The sequence below is a fragment of the Biomphalaria glabrata genome, chromosome 11 (genome assembly GCF_947242115.1).
Source record: "Biomphalaria glabrata chromosome 11, xgBioGlab47.1, whole genome shotgun sequence".
Taxonomy (NCBI): domain Eukaryota; kingdom Metazoa; phylum Mollusca; class Gastropoda; family Planorbidae; genus Biomphalaria; species Biomphalaria glabrata.
In genome coordinates, this window is record NC_074721.1 from 3,109,282 (window position 1) to 3,125,502 (window position 16,221).

The window sequence follows — 16,221 nt, forward strand, 5'->3', positions numbered from 1 at the left end:
AAAATCCATTAAAGAAACAAAAAAGAAATATCAATATTAGCATCGAGCAAAAAAATATTTGGGTGATTGGTTCGATACCTCAGGGACATTCATTGAAGGATTATCTGGCGTTTCAACGTTCAGAAACCATGATATACCAGAGCTAGCGCTGAATATGATATAGTCAAATAATGGCTTATGATAAACTGCACAGTGGATGGTCGCTGTATATTTTGCCTTAAAAAAAACGCCTTTCATGTAGATTATATTGAATAAGTAAAATATACAAATACTTGTTAAAAAAAAACAAAGATAATATTGAGTGTACTTGCATCCATTAGTTTGGGTCGTTCATGTCATTAAATTTGAAATAGTTCTAGACTAATAATAATAAATCTGTGCGATTAGAAATATTTTTACCAATTGTTTTTGTTTATTTCATGCTTTTAGCTTTCTTAATGCGCTACGATCCGATCACCTGTCTGGACCAGGTGGGAAAAAAAGGGGAAAGAAGGGGTATCTGGGTGACGGTTACAGTGATAGCTTTTTAAATGTATTTTATTTTTTAAAAAGTTGCACAACTTGAATCCGAACTAGAAAGTTCAAGCTTCCTCAAGAAAATTCACTAATCACTGTGTTAGCGAAATGCTTATGAAATAGAAGGTTTATAAATATCTATTGATATTTTCAAACTATTTAGCTACGATCTAATTGTTTAATCTAATTCTCTACACAAACTAATTCAACTTATCAACTTATTTTTCAAGTACAATTTCTTTCCCTTATTCGAAACGAAATAATAAATGACCAATAATTAATTATTCTTGTTTCTTGATTCTTGTTTTGTCAGGTATAAGTTATAATTGTGCTAAGTTTCAAACTTGATCCGCAAATCTCGCGATTTTTAGGGCGCCCCTGAGTCAGCGCAACTCTAATTGGTACCTGACATTAGTTGGGGAAAGTAATCTTATCTTATATAATACAGACGTTCCTTCAAAAAAGAAGATGATTACGTCCTACGCGTCATGCATTTAGTCATGCATATTAACCAATGACTTAAATTCTGCCAGGTCACTGGTTTTCCTGGCTGGCTCAGGCAACCCATTCCATGCTCTAATAGCACTAGGGAAGAAGGAATAAGTAAAGGCGGTTGGCCGTTGTGTTAGCCACATGACATCCTGTTCATTAACCGTTGGCCAAAGAAACAGATGACCTTAACATCATCCATCCTATTGATCGCAAGGTCTGAAAGGGGAACTTTACTTTATTTTTAAATTTAAAAAATAAAATAGTTAAAAACTGTTAAAATCAAGTGGCTCATAGTACATACCAAGGTAAACACTTTTATTGTATTTAATCCATGGACTACTGTTTAAATATCGGCTACCTAGAGCAAACTTTCACAAGTATTGACTTCGGAATGGACCTTTGTGTCTAGGAAGATTAAAGAACTCACAACAAAAACATCTCAAGTGGCAGCTCTAGCAGGAGTTTATTGATTTCATCGCAGACTTCTTGCGCTCAGAGAGGCTTCAAGAAATACAAAGTAACAGAGTAAAGAAAACAATTAATGTTAAGGTACAAACCTATATAGAACAATTTAATGCCATCTAACAGATGAAGAAACAAAATTATTGGTCAACCATCATTGTTGGCTTGACGAGAAGAAATGTTACATAGTGATATTAGGAGGAGTTTTAGGAATACAAAGTTGGACAAAAAAAGAATTTAAAGTCTTCGCCAATGAGCTCAAAATATGTAGTTGGATTTTATAGAAAAATTAATATACTTCTTTCAGACTACAATCACTACATCATTGAGAGAAATTAAAATCTTACCGTTCTTGAAAAGTAAAATATCAATGCAGCAATCAATTTGTTGGAGAACTACTGTCACCGGAAATATGTATGAAGTACTTAAGGTAAGTGCATTTTCAATCCTGAGATATACATTAAAACTATTTTATATAATAATTTTATATAGCGCTACTTTCATGCTTATAGCATGCTCAGAGGACCAGTGGGGGGAGGGGGTATCTAGGAGTTGGTTTTCCGTTCTGCCTTTAGGCGCTCAGTAAACACAACTCTGCCCGAGTCGGGTGTCGAACCTCGAGCCCCTTTCTAGGTAGCCAAGCCAAGCCAAGTTCAAGCGCACTTGGCCTCTCGACCACGATTCCCACGTTTTCAAGTATTAAACTATTGCAATTATCTTAATTGTATTGTGATAAACATGAAAAAGAAAAGCATAAAAATACTATACAAAAAGGAAATACCTCCATTTATACTACTTACAGAACGCTTGTTTTTTTCTCTTAATAACTCATTAATGTTAGATTAAAAAATAATGAACAATTTTTTTTTACCTCGCCTCATTCCCCCCTCCTCCCCCGAGGAAGAATCCTGGTTAAGTGAAAGTATAGATCTACTTGACTTTATATACTGTTCCAGTGGCAGGCCATTCTATCTAGGCTTAGCAGACGATGCGCAAAATTGCCCTTAACTTTAATTTATTAACTCTTAAAGGAATAATGGCTTCAGGCAGAAATACCCGAGGACGTAGAGTCTTTTAAAGATTAATATTTTCTCATTCTTTAGAGAAATTGTATAAACTCCACAAAACTCCCCCTTTGCAGACACTGCGCCCACCCCTTTGAAACCGTAAACCATATCCTCTTTGAATGCCCCTCCCTAACCCACCTTAGGCAGACTCTACTTCCACTACAGCCCAACATAACCAACACCCTGTACGGCAGTGCTGAACAACTGAAGAAAACAGCACACTTTTTTTCCTTGGCACAGTCTGCAAAAGAGCTCACAACTCAGCAGCAATAAAGCTGGGTAGAAGAAGAAGAAGCAGAAGAAGAGAAATTGTAAATTGATTTCTTTTTTTTTACTTTGAAAAATTATAAAAGTCAAGCTAGAGTTTTCCCAGTGTAGCAAAAGAATTAGTAATTAATTTATTAAACGATATACATCAACTGTTATATTTCTAGGAAAATCGTTAGAGCCGTTTTCAAGATCCACGTCCAGGTTTTGCCCACCCAGAAGGTTACATGTTCCATGGAGTTTCCACGAAGTTACGAGTAAAATCGAGGGGATTGTTACAAACCAATTTAAAGCGTAGACACAACTTTCTATGGCTCTTAATTCCCTCGAGAGATTAATGATAGTATAGATCTAGACAACGAGGAGGAACAGGGGCGGACAGGCTATATGGGCATTCGGGCAAATGCCCGGTGGGCCGGTATCCAAATGGGCCAGTAGGACCACAGAAAGGGCCACATGGATGCCACTATGTATTAAATTGTTACAGGTTTTATAATATTCTTTTACAAACGGGGCCCTCTTAAATCTCTCTAATTGTAATTTAATTTAATAAATTATTCGAAATAATGTAATAGCCTACATCCGTAGACAGTGCTACTAGTATGCTTTTAGGGCCTACACACTGGGCGATTAAAAAGCAACGTAAGGGCTATGTTTTTTTTATTTTTTTTTTATAGAAATACAGAGCTCATTGTATGCATGTGAACAGTTATCGATGCTCAAAGTAATATAATGATTTTGAGGACCTATAATTGGATGTCCATCAAAAGAAATGTAATTTACGGGCCTGATTGTATAGAAATGCCTGGGCCGATTTTGACATCCAGTCCGCCCCTGTCTACGAAAGACAATACCTCTATTCATGCGAGAGCAATTGTTATAGCGGGCTTCAAGTTCAACACTGACCTGCAACGTCACAAAACATAGAGCAACGCAGCCGAAGTGCGAACAGAAAGGGAAGCAGCTACAAGTTTCCTTACAAATTCTACTTATTACTTCCCCTGTCTGTCTGGTCAAAATATTCGACACTGTTCAGTGTTCCTAACAAAAAATGAGTCAAGCAAAAAAAAATAAATAATAATTTTAAATTAAATAGTGGTATTTGATAAACTTTGTTTGGTATAAAAAAAAAAACAGAAAAAAATCTTACAGTATATAAACTAAAAAGTTATAGGTCCACCCCTTAGTTAAACTGTTTTTAAAAACTAGTATTTTGTATTTGTATTATTATTTTTTTTTTTTTTTATTCAATACTAATTGTTATGTCAACTGCTCTAGCTGCAGCATCCAGTTATGAAGTAAGCAATTGTACCTGGTCTGCATTTCCTCCAATGATGTCTTTATTGTTTGCAAGCTGGAGATTGGAAATAGACCGCCCGTGTATGGTCAAGCTGATAGTAACTTCTTGCTTTTGTCTAATTTGACATATCGTCTTCTAGTTGATTTATCATCTTACTTAGACTTAGACTTAGGTCCTTCCGCGCTGTTCGGCGCATTGGGCGGCAAGCTGTCTCCATAAAGATCTGTCACTGGCAATGTCTGAAGCCTCCTCCCACCTTGTGCCCAGTGTTCTGAGGTCCTCCATGAAGGTGTGTCGTCAAGTAATACGAGGACGTCCCTGTTTGCACTTTCCTCGTATTGGTTTCCATGTTATCGAAACTCTTGGTGTGCGTAATTCATTTTGTCGTAGAACATGTCCCGCAAACCTCATGCGATGCTCTGTCACAACCTCACTTATATCTTCGCGTAAATTAAATACAAAGTTTTTGCTTACATGGCGATGTCCTATCCTTTTATTTCTGATGTTGTCTTTGATAAACGCACACTTTAAAGTGTCTCTCTAGATTCTAGATTGTTACACAAGACTTGAGCATGGCTGAGCCACGAATTCAGTTTAGTTCATACTAGTTTTGTAAACGAGAAGTCGTAGTCTTACCAATTCTTACGCAAATCTGTTTCATTAGTTATCAGAAGTTTTTCTTTAATAATTTAGATAATTATATCTATGTACCAAGAGAAGTCGCGTACATTTGACATTTTTCGTAGATGTAAAAGCTGAAAGTAATTAGAAATACTTATTTTTCAATAGGTGACTAGATCTACTTGTGTCATGAACCTCTTCAACTGTTTTCTAACAATTATTTTTACAGGTAGGCAGTTCTATTAGTTTCATATAATATTCATATTATATAAGATAAGATTAGTTTCATAGTTGTTGTTTTTTTCTAAAGAAAAACTGTCTTTAACATTAAGTTCTACTAAATCATACATAATGTTCTGCCTCTGCCTCCCACACCCCCTCCTTTTATTTCTCTTTCTTTGTATCTCTTTTTAACTTTCTATCTCTTTGACCTATCTCTTTTCTACTTTCTTTCTCTTCCCTGTCTTTCTTTATCTTCTTTTTTCTTTATTCTTAATCAGACTTGTCCTCTTTCTATCTCTTTCTGTAATCTTTCTCCTCTCTCTCTTTTTTTTCATATTAAGATAATGAAAGCATAAAGATCGACATTCGCTTGTAGTTTTAAAACCAAAATATTCTGCGTTGGACTTTTGTTTTGTGCGATGATCGCTATGTATTGATGTGGCAAGGACAGACGCAGACTATGAAAATAAAATCTAAATCGACCACAGGTGGAAAATGGTTCTCTCTCCGCTGGCTTGGGCAAAATATATAGGTCGCGGCTAAGGCTGCGTAGCCAAAGTGATACTGCATTTTTTCGTTGATCATCAATGGAGAGAGACGTTCAACAAATCTTACGTGGTGCCCCAATGGTCCAGCAGACTGATAGGGGATGGTGAAAGGCTTATAACAATAATACAAACACTCTAAAGCAGTGTAATTTACGCATATAAAATCTACTGTTTTTGTCAAAATATAACATAACCTTTGTTTTTGTAAAACTATCTTGATAGCTTTAGATTCAATATGTTTTACTAGACAGCTTCGTGGCCTCTTATGTGGAAGTCAGGCTTTTTACACTGTACCCAAAGACCAACTTTAACGTTCAGATGACCCATCAAGTTCCTAGTGTCCAGGTGGACTCACTGTTAGACTGTGCTGTCCAGTGTGTCCAACTCATCACGCCCTGTCAGAGTTTCTTATATAACAGAACCTTAGGGACTTGCACTGTAGGCAAGTAACATTTAATAATTTTACTGGACATTCTTCTTTCTATTAATAATCCTTAGAGTATATTTTTCACATTATAATTGTTATTGTCACGGGCATGTTAAAAGTAAGTTACTTACAAATTGTCTTGTGCAAGATTTTAGTCTCTACACAGAAATGTGGATAATCTAAGCAGGGGTTCTCAACCTGTGGGTCGCAACCCCCTTTGGGGTCGATTGACGATTTGCCAGGGGTCGCCTAAGACCATCGAAAAAAATGGATTGTTTTGTCTATTCTTCTATTGCTGTGTGTGTGTGCGGGGGGGGGAGGGTCGAGACAGAGTGATGAGAACCGCTGATCTAAAGGATGATAATAGGTTTCTGATATCAGAAAATTAGAAAACTTTCTTTTTCTGAGATTGGAAACATACTAATAGGGGAGACAAACTAAAACAGAATCCCAAAATCAATTTCGTTGGTCAATAAGCTTGAAGCTTCATGTTAAGTCTACTTTAGTGAATTTTTAATTGAAAATTAAAATGTTTCTAGTATGTGTTCAACTGTATTCGTAATTTCTACTTGGAGGATTAGATTCCCCTAAACAAATGTCTCCGAAATACATTGGAGTGTGCCATTACATTTAACTTTGAAAAAGCAAGGGCATATGCACCACTCAATTTAGTAACAATTATATTTTTTAATCTGTGAAAACTATAGGAATAAAAACTACAACGCAATTTTCTCAGTTTGGCCACTATTAGATTATGCATCCTCTGTTTGGGAGCTCTAAACCCAAGCAAACATAATGAAACTAGAATAAATACAAAATAGAGCAGTGAGATTTAGAACAAACGAATATTTCTATTTGATTGAGTAACACCATTAGTAAAAATCACTTAACTTAGAGACACTTCAGGACAGAAGAATAAAAAGTAAAGTAGCTATAATAGCCTACATACAACACTGAACCAGAACTTACAAATAGAAAAACAAAACCTAATAAAATACTCAGAAAGACACAAAGATTGTGGCACATTTCTTATTCCAAACGCTAGAACAAATATGTACAAGTGCTCCTTCTTCCCTAGTGCCAATAGAGAATGGAATAGGTTGAATCAACCAGGAAAACCAACGATTTAGCAGAGTTTAAGTCATTGATTGACATGCCTGACTAGATTGACACAAGAAATGCGTAGGACGTAGTTGTCTTCTTTTTGAAGTAACGTCTGTAATATATAAGATAAGATAAGATAAAGAAAATTTCGTCTATACCGGTACTCATAAGTCAATAAAGTCAGTAAGTGTAGCAAGCATTAGAAGACTTCCAGATTTGGCATTGGGATGTCAATTTGTTATTATGAAAAGTAATTATAATTAACATGTCAACCTCCGTCCTAACACATAAACAGGCAACTGAAACTCCTTCATTAAATAGGCAAAGGCGAGAAAACGCAGAACTGAGACACATCTTCATAATTAAAAAAAATATATTTTTTTTTTTGGGAAGGTGGCTGTGAGGGATAGTCTAGATTGTATCGGTACCAACGGGTTATGTTAACAATATTTTTTTTATTTAGGCTCCTGGCTTGTGCCCTCAACCACTTCCTATGACGCCACTCTTGGGACCCTATACTACGTCACGGGCTCCTCGTGCGACAACTTCGGCTTTAACTTTACCCTCAGAAGAAACAACACAGTTAGCAGCTGTTTGTGGATCTCGACATTCGATGCCAACTATACAACAGCGAAAGGCTACTGTCAAGGTAAAAAACAAACCTATTTGTATGCACGTTAACAAAGATTTTACCAACCAACTCTGTCTGTCTGCCTGCCTGCCTACCTGCCTGTCTGTCTGTCCGCCTGCCTGTCTGTCCGCCTCCCTGTCTGTCTGTTATTTCTCTCACTGCCCAATTTCGAATCAAATCAAAACGTTACACAGTTATTCATTGCCCTAATAAAATATGAATCCCAATTTAAAAAAAAACAACAAAATTGTGGCAATTAAATAATTTAGTTTAATGTCTAGAAAAGAAATACATCTTACAATATATATATATATTGTTAGGCGCTTCCGCGGTGTCGAATGCAATCAAACCAAATGAAGGTAAAACTCAACGAAATGTACAGTCCACTAACTCTGGCTAAAGGCCGAACAATGAATAAAAGTTAGTCGACGCTGATACTGAATATCGAGCAAGTTTAATAACAATGAAGGGAACCATCGAATGTCAGCTACGTTCATAAAAAGCTACTGATTTCTACAATGTCCTGGAATAGTCTGTTTATGTCGACTTCTATTTCGTTCTGACTCTAAAACCCGATCCTTGTTTTTACTAGTCACGTCATTGTCACTAAGTAAAAACTTCCCCAATTTCTGAAATTTCTTTGTTTCATATATTATAATATATATGGAAAATGATAATTACTGTTTCTATAGATGTATGCCTGAGCTTATCTACTTAGCAAGGGGGCTCCAGGTTGGAGTCATGACTTGTGCCGAGCATCACGTCAACATCTCATTGACTCTCTTCTCAAACAACTTTCAAACAAGTCCACTAAGAAGTATTTTACGTTAGCAATTGAGCATGCTCTAGCACAGCGGTTCTCAACCTTTTAAGCTTAGCGACCCCTTTTTACAATCCCCCACTCTGACGCGACCCCCCTCCACATACATACAGCAATAGAAGAATAGACAATAACAATCCATATTTTCGATGGTCTTAGGCGACCCCTGACAAATCGTCAATTGACTCCCAAGGGGGTCGCGACCCACAGGTTGAGAACCCCTAATCTAGCATAAGATACGAAATAGTTCAGATATCGTTATTAATAGTTATCATGGCAATCGGTTCTCTTTCATTTCAAAAATGTCTATGAACCAAGATTTGACAGGCAAACTATATTTTGAAGTTAAAGTTTTGCGTTTAGTTTTAGGAGGATATCTGTACACTATGAAAGTTCCAGAAAAAGTTTACATTTTGATGGATGCCCTGAAGTACAACGCCATCAACGATTTTTGGGTAGGCCTGGATGACATCCTTGAAGAAGGTGTTTACCGATGGGCAGACGATGACTCTTTATTGATAGACAACGCCGTCAACTCCAGTTGGCCATGGTTCGCAATTAGTAAGTTATTTAAATATATATATCTTAGTTACGAATTTTAATCTATACGCTCATCTTCAGTCGAGAATTCGCTATCAATAAGCCATCAATGAATATGACTGTAACATCTATACTTTGCGTGGTGGCCGAGGGGTAAAGCGGTTAGCTTTCAATTTGAGAGTCTCGAGTTCAAATTCCGCTGAAGACTGGACACTCCAGAGTCCACCCGACTCTAATGGTTACTTGACGCACGTTAGAAAAGTAAAAGCGGTTGAGTCGTTGTGCTGGTCACTTAAGACACTCGTTAACCATTGGCCATGGAAACAGATGAGCTGTACATCATCTGCCCCCCCCCCCTCTTACCTTTCAGGATGTCAAAGGTCCTTTAATTTTTTATCTTTTTTTTTAAAACTCATATTGAGATGAAAGCATGGGCATTGTTTATGGTTGGAACGATGTCGCCCACACAGCAGTTTCCCCCTCTCCGCGCAGCTGATGTGACCAAAGGAACGGAATATCCGATACAGTTTGGGATCAGTAGCGCCGCAGGATCTGCCAGGCTGTAGCACGGTGTGCCACAATCTGCCTAAGGGTCACCAGCTCCTGATTTTTCCTCAGGGTTGTCTCCCGAAGCCTTTCCCGTGTTTGGGTATAGCCGCAAGGCAGCGGAGGTTTTGATTCAGAGTTTTCCTTCTCCTAGATATGTAGCCAACCAAGGCTAACGAGCCCCTCCTGCCCGAAGCTTACTGGTTTAGGCGCCAGTTGCTCGCCTTTGCCCCTTCTGTCTGTGGTAACGGTTCCGCCAGGCTCAGTAACTGAGCCACACGTGAAGGCCAGGAGTTGGACTGGTTGTCAGAGGCTATTTGAGACGCATGCCATTGGAAGCACTTTATAGGTAATGATGGGCTTAAGACCATTACCACTTCCGGCGTTAACAACTTTGCGGAACCTCTCTAAACTACTGATCAGAAAAGCCCTTGATACTAAAAACATCATTGTATAAAAAAAACCTGACCGGGCCGATTTGACACCCAATCCGGCCCTGCTTTTGTGTCTAGATTAGTTCATAAGATAACTACTGTCAGTTTGCTAAAAAGTGCTATCACTATTAAAATCTTGAACTCAGCGTTATATTTAATTTTTAGTTATCAGTGAGTGTGTGTGTGTTTAGTGGACATATAAAGGTTACATTGCAAATAATTCATTGTTTTCTATATCCGCAGATCAACCAGACAATTTGGGAAATGAAGATTGTATAGAATACAGTAAATCTATTTATCCTGTCAACGATATCTCCTGTTCTTTGCTGTTTAGATTTATTTGTGAGTTAGAACTATAACTGTCGCTTAAATATCACATAGGCCTACTAGTCGACCGGCGGCGTAGCATACGCCGCTATTTTGCAGGGCCGGCCTTAGGTGACCGCAGTGGGCCCCACACTAATTCTATGTGTATAAATTATTAAATTAAACCATTGTATAACAGCTACATATAAAATTGAAAAGCCGATGATTAGTCCCAATCAATGCGCTATTAGGGCATGGAATGGGTTGCCTGAGCTAGCCAGGAAAACCAGTGACTTGGCAGAATTTAAGTCATTGGTTAATATGCATGACTAAATGCATGACGCGTAGGACGTAATCATCTTCTTTTTTGAAGTAACGTCTGTATTATATAAGAAGATAAGAATGTGTAGGACTAGCATTGATTCTCTCAATGTACATGTCTACATGTGTTCACACTGATGCTACTGTCACTATAGCTTGATCTAAGCGTAGTGCTTTAACCCTTTAACTGCCAACATGTGAATTAGATCTGAAATAGTGTTTCGCTAGACATTTGAAAACTTAGACAATGAATGTATTTCAATAAGAATGTATTTCTCGAACAAGGAATGTAACTAACTTAAGATGAACTAATTCATATTTTGTGATCTCTTGACATGGCATTCACATTGGAAATATGAAATTGGAATTAAAAAAAAAATGTGTGACATATTACTTTTTAAATTAAATTATAGATGGCAAAACAATGAGAATGAAACATCTTTTCAAATTATCTAATCTATCTAAAAATAAATAAAAAGATTTGCACCACATTAAAACTAAAATCTAAGGGAATATATGACAAAGTGTTTAAAAATTGAATTAATTAATAATATATTATTCTAAATTTATGATGACAAAAATAATTAGAGAACATTTATTTTGAGCATTTAACAGATTTTTATAAGACTATAAAATAGATTTTTATAAGAATATAAATCACAAGCCAATGTTTTATTGGCCTCCTTCAGTCGTCGAACGACTATATGGTTCATCTCAAACAGCGAGACAAAAGCTAGGGCATTGTTTATGGTCAGAACGATGTCGCCCACACAGCATTTCCCCCCTATCTGCACAGCTGATGTGACCAAGGTAACAGAATATCTGATAAAGTTTGACATCAGTAACGCTGTAGGCTCGGCCAGGCTGTAGCACAGTGTGCCACAATCTGCCAATAGGTCACTAGCTCCTGTTTTTTCCTGAATACTTAAGTTTTCAAAACAATAAAAAATATGCACACGCTTTATTTAGGAATGAAGCACAAAACATGCTAAAACTATAAAATTGTAATATGTATAATTATCTTCTTTTTTTGAACAAACATTGTATTTATTTTTATTAGATAAGACGGTGATAGATCATGTTATGCGACATTTATTTTTATCATTTAAATCATTAGATGTGTATTACTTAATGTAGGTCTGCATGAGCAAGTTGTTCTGTCAGGCACAAAATACAGATTTTTCATTTAGTACTTAATACAACTAGTTTGTAATTTTTTTTAAAGCACTGGTAATTAAAAACAACATGAAATCATCACATTAAAATGTTAACATTTACACATATAATAATTAGCATTATTATAGAAAGCAAAACCATACTTCGATAATAGCTCAAAGAACCGTATTATCATTAACAATTATTTTAAATACCGATATTACATTTTAAAACTAAAGCTAGACAACACATTCACATCAAATGTGTACTAACATGTTTTTCTACTAGTTGTGCATTACAAAAACGTCTATTACAAAGTACACATTTCAAAGGCATTCTATTAATGTGTATCATTAAATGATTTTTTATTTCTTGCAGGGATAAGAAATTGTTATTGCAAAGGATACATTTGAATTGTTTTCCATTAACATGACTCTCTAAGTGTATTGCTAATGTTAACTTGCTGGACAAAATGGCATTACATGTCAGACAGTTAAGTTCCTCTTTTGAGTTTTGGCTATGAACAAATTGATGTCTTTTTAAATCTGATCTGTGAGAAAATGTTCTCTGACATTTTTGACATTGACATAGTTTTTCACCATTATGAATCTGAAGGTGTTGTTTAAAACTTGAAGACTGAGAAAATACTTCCTGACATATTTGACATTTATATTGTTCTTTACCAGAATGGACCACCTGATGTATTTTTAAATTTGAATACTGAGAAAAAGCTTTCAAACATATTTGACATTGAAATGGTTTTTCTCCCGTATGGACCATTTGATGTTTTTTAAATTGTTGAGATCTTGAAAATAACTCCAGGCATATTTGACACTTAAATGGTTTTTCCCCTGTATGGAGCACTTGATGTGTTTTTAAATTTGAAGACTGAGAAAAAGCTTTCAAACATATTTGACATTGAAATGGTTTTTCTCCTGTATGGACCATTTGATGTTTTTTAAATTGTTGAGATCTTGAAAATAACTCCAGGCATATTTGACACTTAAATGGTTTTTCCCCTGTATGGAGCACTTGATGTGTTTTTAAATTTGAATACTGAGAAAAATCTTTCAAACATATTTGACATTGAAATTGTTTTTCACCTGTATGGAGCACTTGATGTTGTTTTAAACTTGATGAATAAGAAAAAGTTTTTAAACATATTTTACATTGAAATGGTTTTTCACCTGTATGGACTCGCCGATGTATCTTTAATTTTGAAGATGCTGAAAATGTTTTTAGACATAGTTGGCAGGTAAATGGTTTTTCACCTGTATGGACATTTTGATGTTCTTTTAAACTTGATGACTGAGAAAAAGCTTTCAAACATATTTGACATTGAAATGGTTTTTCACCTGTATGGACTAGCTGATGTTTCTTTACATTTGAAGATGTTGAAAATGCTTTTAGACATAGTTGGCACTTAAATGGTTTTTCTTCTTTATGGACCATCTGATGTATTTTTAATTTTGAAGATGTCGGAAATACTTTCAGACATGTTTGACATTTATTTTCTTTATCTTGTTTTTGTTTTTCTTTGAAAAAAGTTTTTTCTTTAAGTTTTTTAAACTGCATCTGAAAAAAAAATTGAATAAAAAGATAATGGAACCTTAAAAGTAATAATATTTGGTTGTGTATTGCGCTTTTGTTATGACCAGAATGCTTTTACTGGATAGGTTGTATAATCAAGGAGAAAGTTTCCATGTTCCTTTAACAGGTTGAAGCTAAATACTGAATTCTGAATTCCTAGTCTGTATCAGGATTCGAGGTTTCTCAGTTAGGTAGTATTGCAGTTTCTTTTCACTCAGCCTCTAGTCACAACATTCTAATGCTCACATCCAGTACTTTCTAGAAGTAATCTAAAGATAATATTCTTTTGTCTCTTTTTATAGACCTGTCTGTAAATGAAACCCCAACACACATTTCAGACCCCTCATAATCACTTAAGTGACCAATCAGTTGTAACATTAAAAACAAAACAACGCATGGTCTTCATGTAAGATCTTTGTTGTCTGTCAGGGTATTTTGGGTATTTTGGCAGTATCATTTCCCTGTGTTCTGCGCTGTCTATTTTAAAGGCCAGCTGCTGCCACATTACATTCTTCTCCAAGCCAGGTGAGGGCAGAGAAGAGATTTTTTTTTAATGTCTAAAGAATGGTGGAGCCTTCATTATGTCATCAATCTTTAAATAGAGTTGAAAACAGATTTCTCAAAACAGTTACACAGTCAGTTTATTCTTTCTTTTATCCAGATGGAACTTGTGACCCTAAGAATAAGGAGACCAAATGTATTCTTATTCTATTTATTCAAGCTTAAATAGTAGGCTACATAGTCAAGAATTATTTTTTTGTATTTTACAGTTTTCAAACATTTTCGGCATTTTCAAAACCAGAGCTAAAGAGCAATTCTTGAAAAAAAACTTACAAAAAAAAAAAAAACTTCTAAAAATATGCATAAACACACAGAGAAGAATATTTAGACATTATAAAGATGTTAAAAAACTTAAAGAGGGAAAAAAAATGCCATAAAAATTGAATCGAGTGAGATTAAGGAGTGGTATGATTCAATGAATTTAATAATTACATATTTCAGTCTAGATCAATGTAAGAATTTAACATGTATATATACATTAACTTAAGGTGACTCAGGCATGGATATTTAAGAAATTTATTAATGTGTAATATTAAATAGCTTTTCTGCCTTACCTGGAAATGATTAAGATTTGATGTTTCTCTCATTTCATGACTAATGTCCTGTTTCAAGTCTGACGATGAATTCAACTTCTTGTCTGTTTCTTCTCCTGGAACTTCTGTGCCGTTACATTGTCTTTTCATCCCGTTTCTCTGATCAAGAGAACAGTTTGGCTCACAGTGTGACATGCAAGACAACTTAGGAGATTCTTCTTCAGATGTTGGGGCTGACAAAATGTCTTCCTCCATTTCCTTTTTAATTACATGTTTTAGATCCAAAGTAAAATTGTCCATGGTTTCTATCACGTATTGCTAGCTTCTTGGTTTCTTTTCAAATTTCTATACACAATATCTGTAACAAATAAAAAAAAAATTAAAATTTAAAAGCTAGTACAGGTAAATAAACTTATTATTGTTTCTTTTATCAGTGTTCAAATAAACGTTATATATTTAATGTTTTCTATTTGAAGTGCACTGGGAGGGAGTACACAGTAACTAATCGTCAAGTGTATCCTTATGTTCCTGAATCCTACAACTTATGGGAACCTACATTAGAGAAACTGTTATAAATTTGGTAATAATAAAATAAATTATGCATAACTTATATGCATTCTTTTATAGTCTATTTTAATTATGAGTAAAAATTGTTTTAAAAAATTTCCAGTAGACTTGTCTCAAACTATGACCATAAATCCACTATTAGGTCAAATGGACCAAGAAACAAGATTACAAAGAGAGTTTGTGTTATCTTTTCTGGTATTTTTTATGTGTCAGTCTGTCTGTCTGTCATGTTAATATCGAAAAAAACAAAACAATTAAAAGCTATTGAAAATTTGGTTAACCTTTAATTTTCCTTTCGAAACATCTCAATAGTTTTAAGTATCTATAATAGATTGTTCCGGATGTTTGTACCATAAAGTGACAGAAAAAAAAGAATTCTAGATAAATCTAATACTGTTAATTAATTTTTTTAATAGTCTCGTATGAAAATTAGCTGTAGGCCTACCATAGCCTTGTGGACAGATGCTTATACCATATTTTGGTGTCAGAAAGTTGTTTTCCTTTAAAATGGGAACATAATATTAACAATAATGAGATTTTAAAACGTTTAGCTAGAAAATTAACTGTAATACTAGTAATAGTAACTACGACAGAAGTGCGATTTTACATAGATCTACACAGAGTTAGAATGTTTTTCATAGAAATTAGAAATCCGGAACAATCGATATTCGTAGATCTAAATGAGAAGATTATTTGTTTTATTTATTAGAAGAGGGATTTTAAACAGTTGTGTTAGTAGATTCTTCATAGAGATATAAAATCCAGAACAAATTTGGTGACGATTTGTAAAAAAATTTAAGTAATGTAGAAGGATTTCTATTTCAAAATCAAATACGGAACATTCTTAGATTCTATGCAGATTAAAAAAACAAACTCTCTTAAAACTTAATCTTGTTTCTTATTTCAAAACCTGAACAACCAATTGTCGATATTTTTGACAAAAAAAAAAAAAGGAATGTGTTTTAAGTTGAAAATACGATAATTAAACTATAGACCATGGATGCAAGATCGCCGGCTGTAGCCGGCAAAATCGAAGTAAAAAAAAAAGCTTGACGGCAAACGCCAGTCCGACTGATTGCCGGCTTGGTATCGGACTTTTTTTTTCCCATTGACAATCACGTTTTGATCTTTCAAACTAAAACTTAATATATCGAATTCAAAGAAAGACAGGAAGTTACAATTCTTAAATTA

General features: G+C 35.0%; 2 protein-coding genes across 6 annotated transcripts; one reads left to right on the top strand and one right to left on the bottom strand.

Moving 5' to 3' along the window:
* Positions 1-7,437: 7,437 nt before the first annotated feature.
* LOC129921778 (alpha-N-acetylgalactosamine-specific lectin-like) lies at positions 7,438-10,520 on the top strand. 2 transcript variants are annotated; one of them, XR_008773741.1, is made up of 3 exons: positions 7,438-7,675; positions 8,841-9,038; positions 10,241-10,520. XR_008773741.1 is itself a non-coding variant. In XM_056004568.1 (2 exons), exons 1-2 carry the CDS (start codon positions 8,780-8,782, stop codon positions 10,354-10,356), a joined length of 375 nt encoding a protein of 124 aa, XP_055860543.1. In that variant the 5' UTR covers positions 8,772-8,779; the 3' UTR covers positions 10,357-10,520. The 2 variants fall into 2 exon arrangements, 1 of the variants encoding a protein (XP_055860543.1); XM_056004568.1 differs by lacking the exon at positions 7,438-7,675 and having other exon boundaries at positions 8,772-9,038.
* A 358-nt stretch (positions 10,521-10,878) lies between these two features.
* On the bottom strand, positions 10,879-16,170 carry LOC106075327 (zinc finger protein OZF-like). 4 transcript variants are annotated; one of them, XM_056004563.1, is made up of 3 exons: positions 16,026-16,170; positions 14,485-14,821; positions 10,879-13,354 (listed from the first exon to the last, which is right to left on the bottom strand). In XM_056004563.1, the coding sequence occupies exons 2-3, from the start codon at positions 14,761-14,763 to the stop codon at positions 12,032-12,034; spliced, it is 1,602 nt and encodes a 533-aa protein (XP_055860538.1). In that variant the 5' UTR covers positions 14,764-14,821; positions 16,026-16,170; the 3' UTR covers positions 10,879-12,031. The 4 variants fall into 4 exon arrangements, with proteins under 4 accessions (XP_055860538.1, XP_055860539.1, XP_055860540.1 ...); XM_056004564.1 differs by lacking the exon at positions 16,026-16,170 and adding an exon at positions 15,476-15,626; XM_056004565.1 differs by lacking the exon at positions 16,026-16,170 and adding an exon at positions 15,312-15,445.
* Between the last annotated feature and the right edge of the window lie 51 nt (positions 16,171-16,221).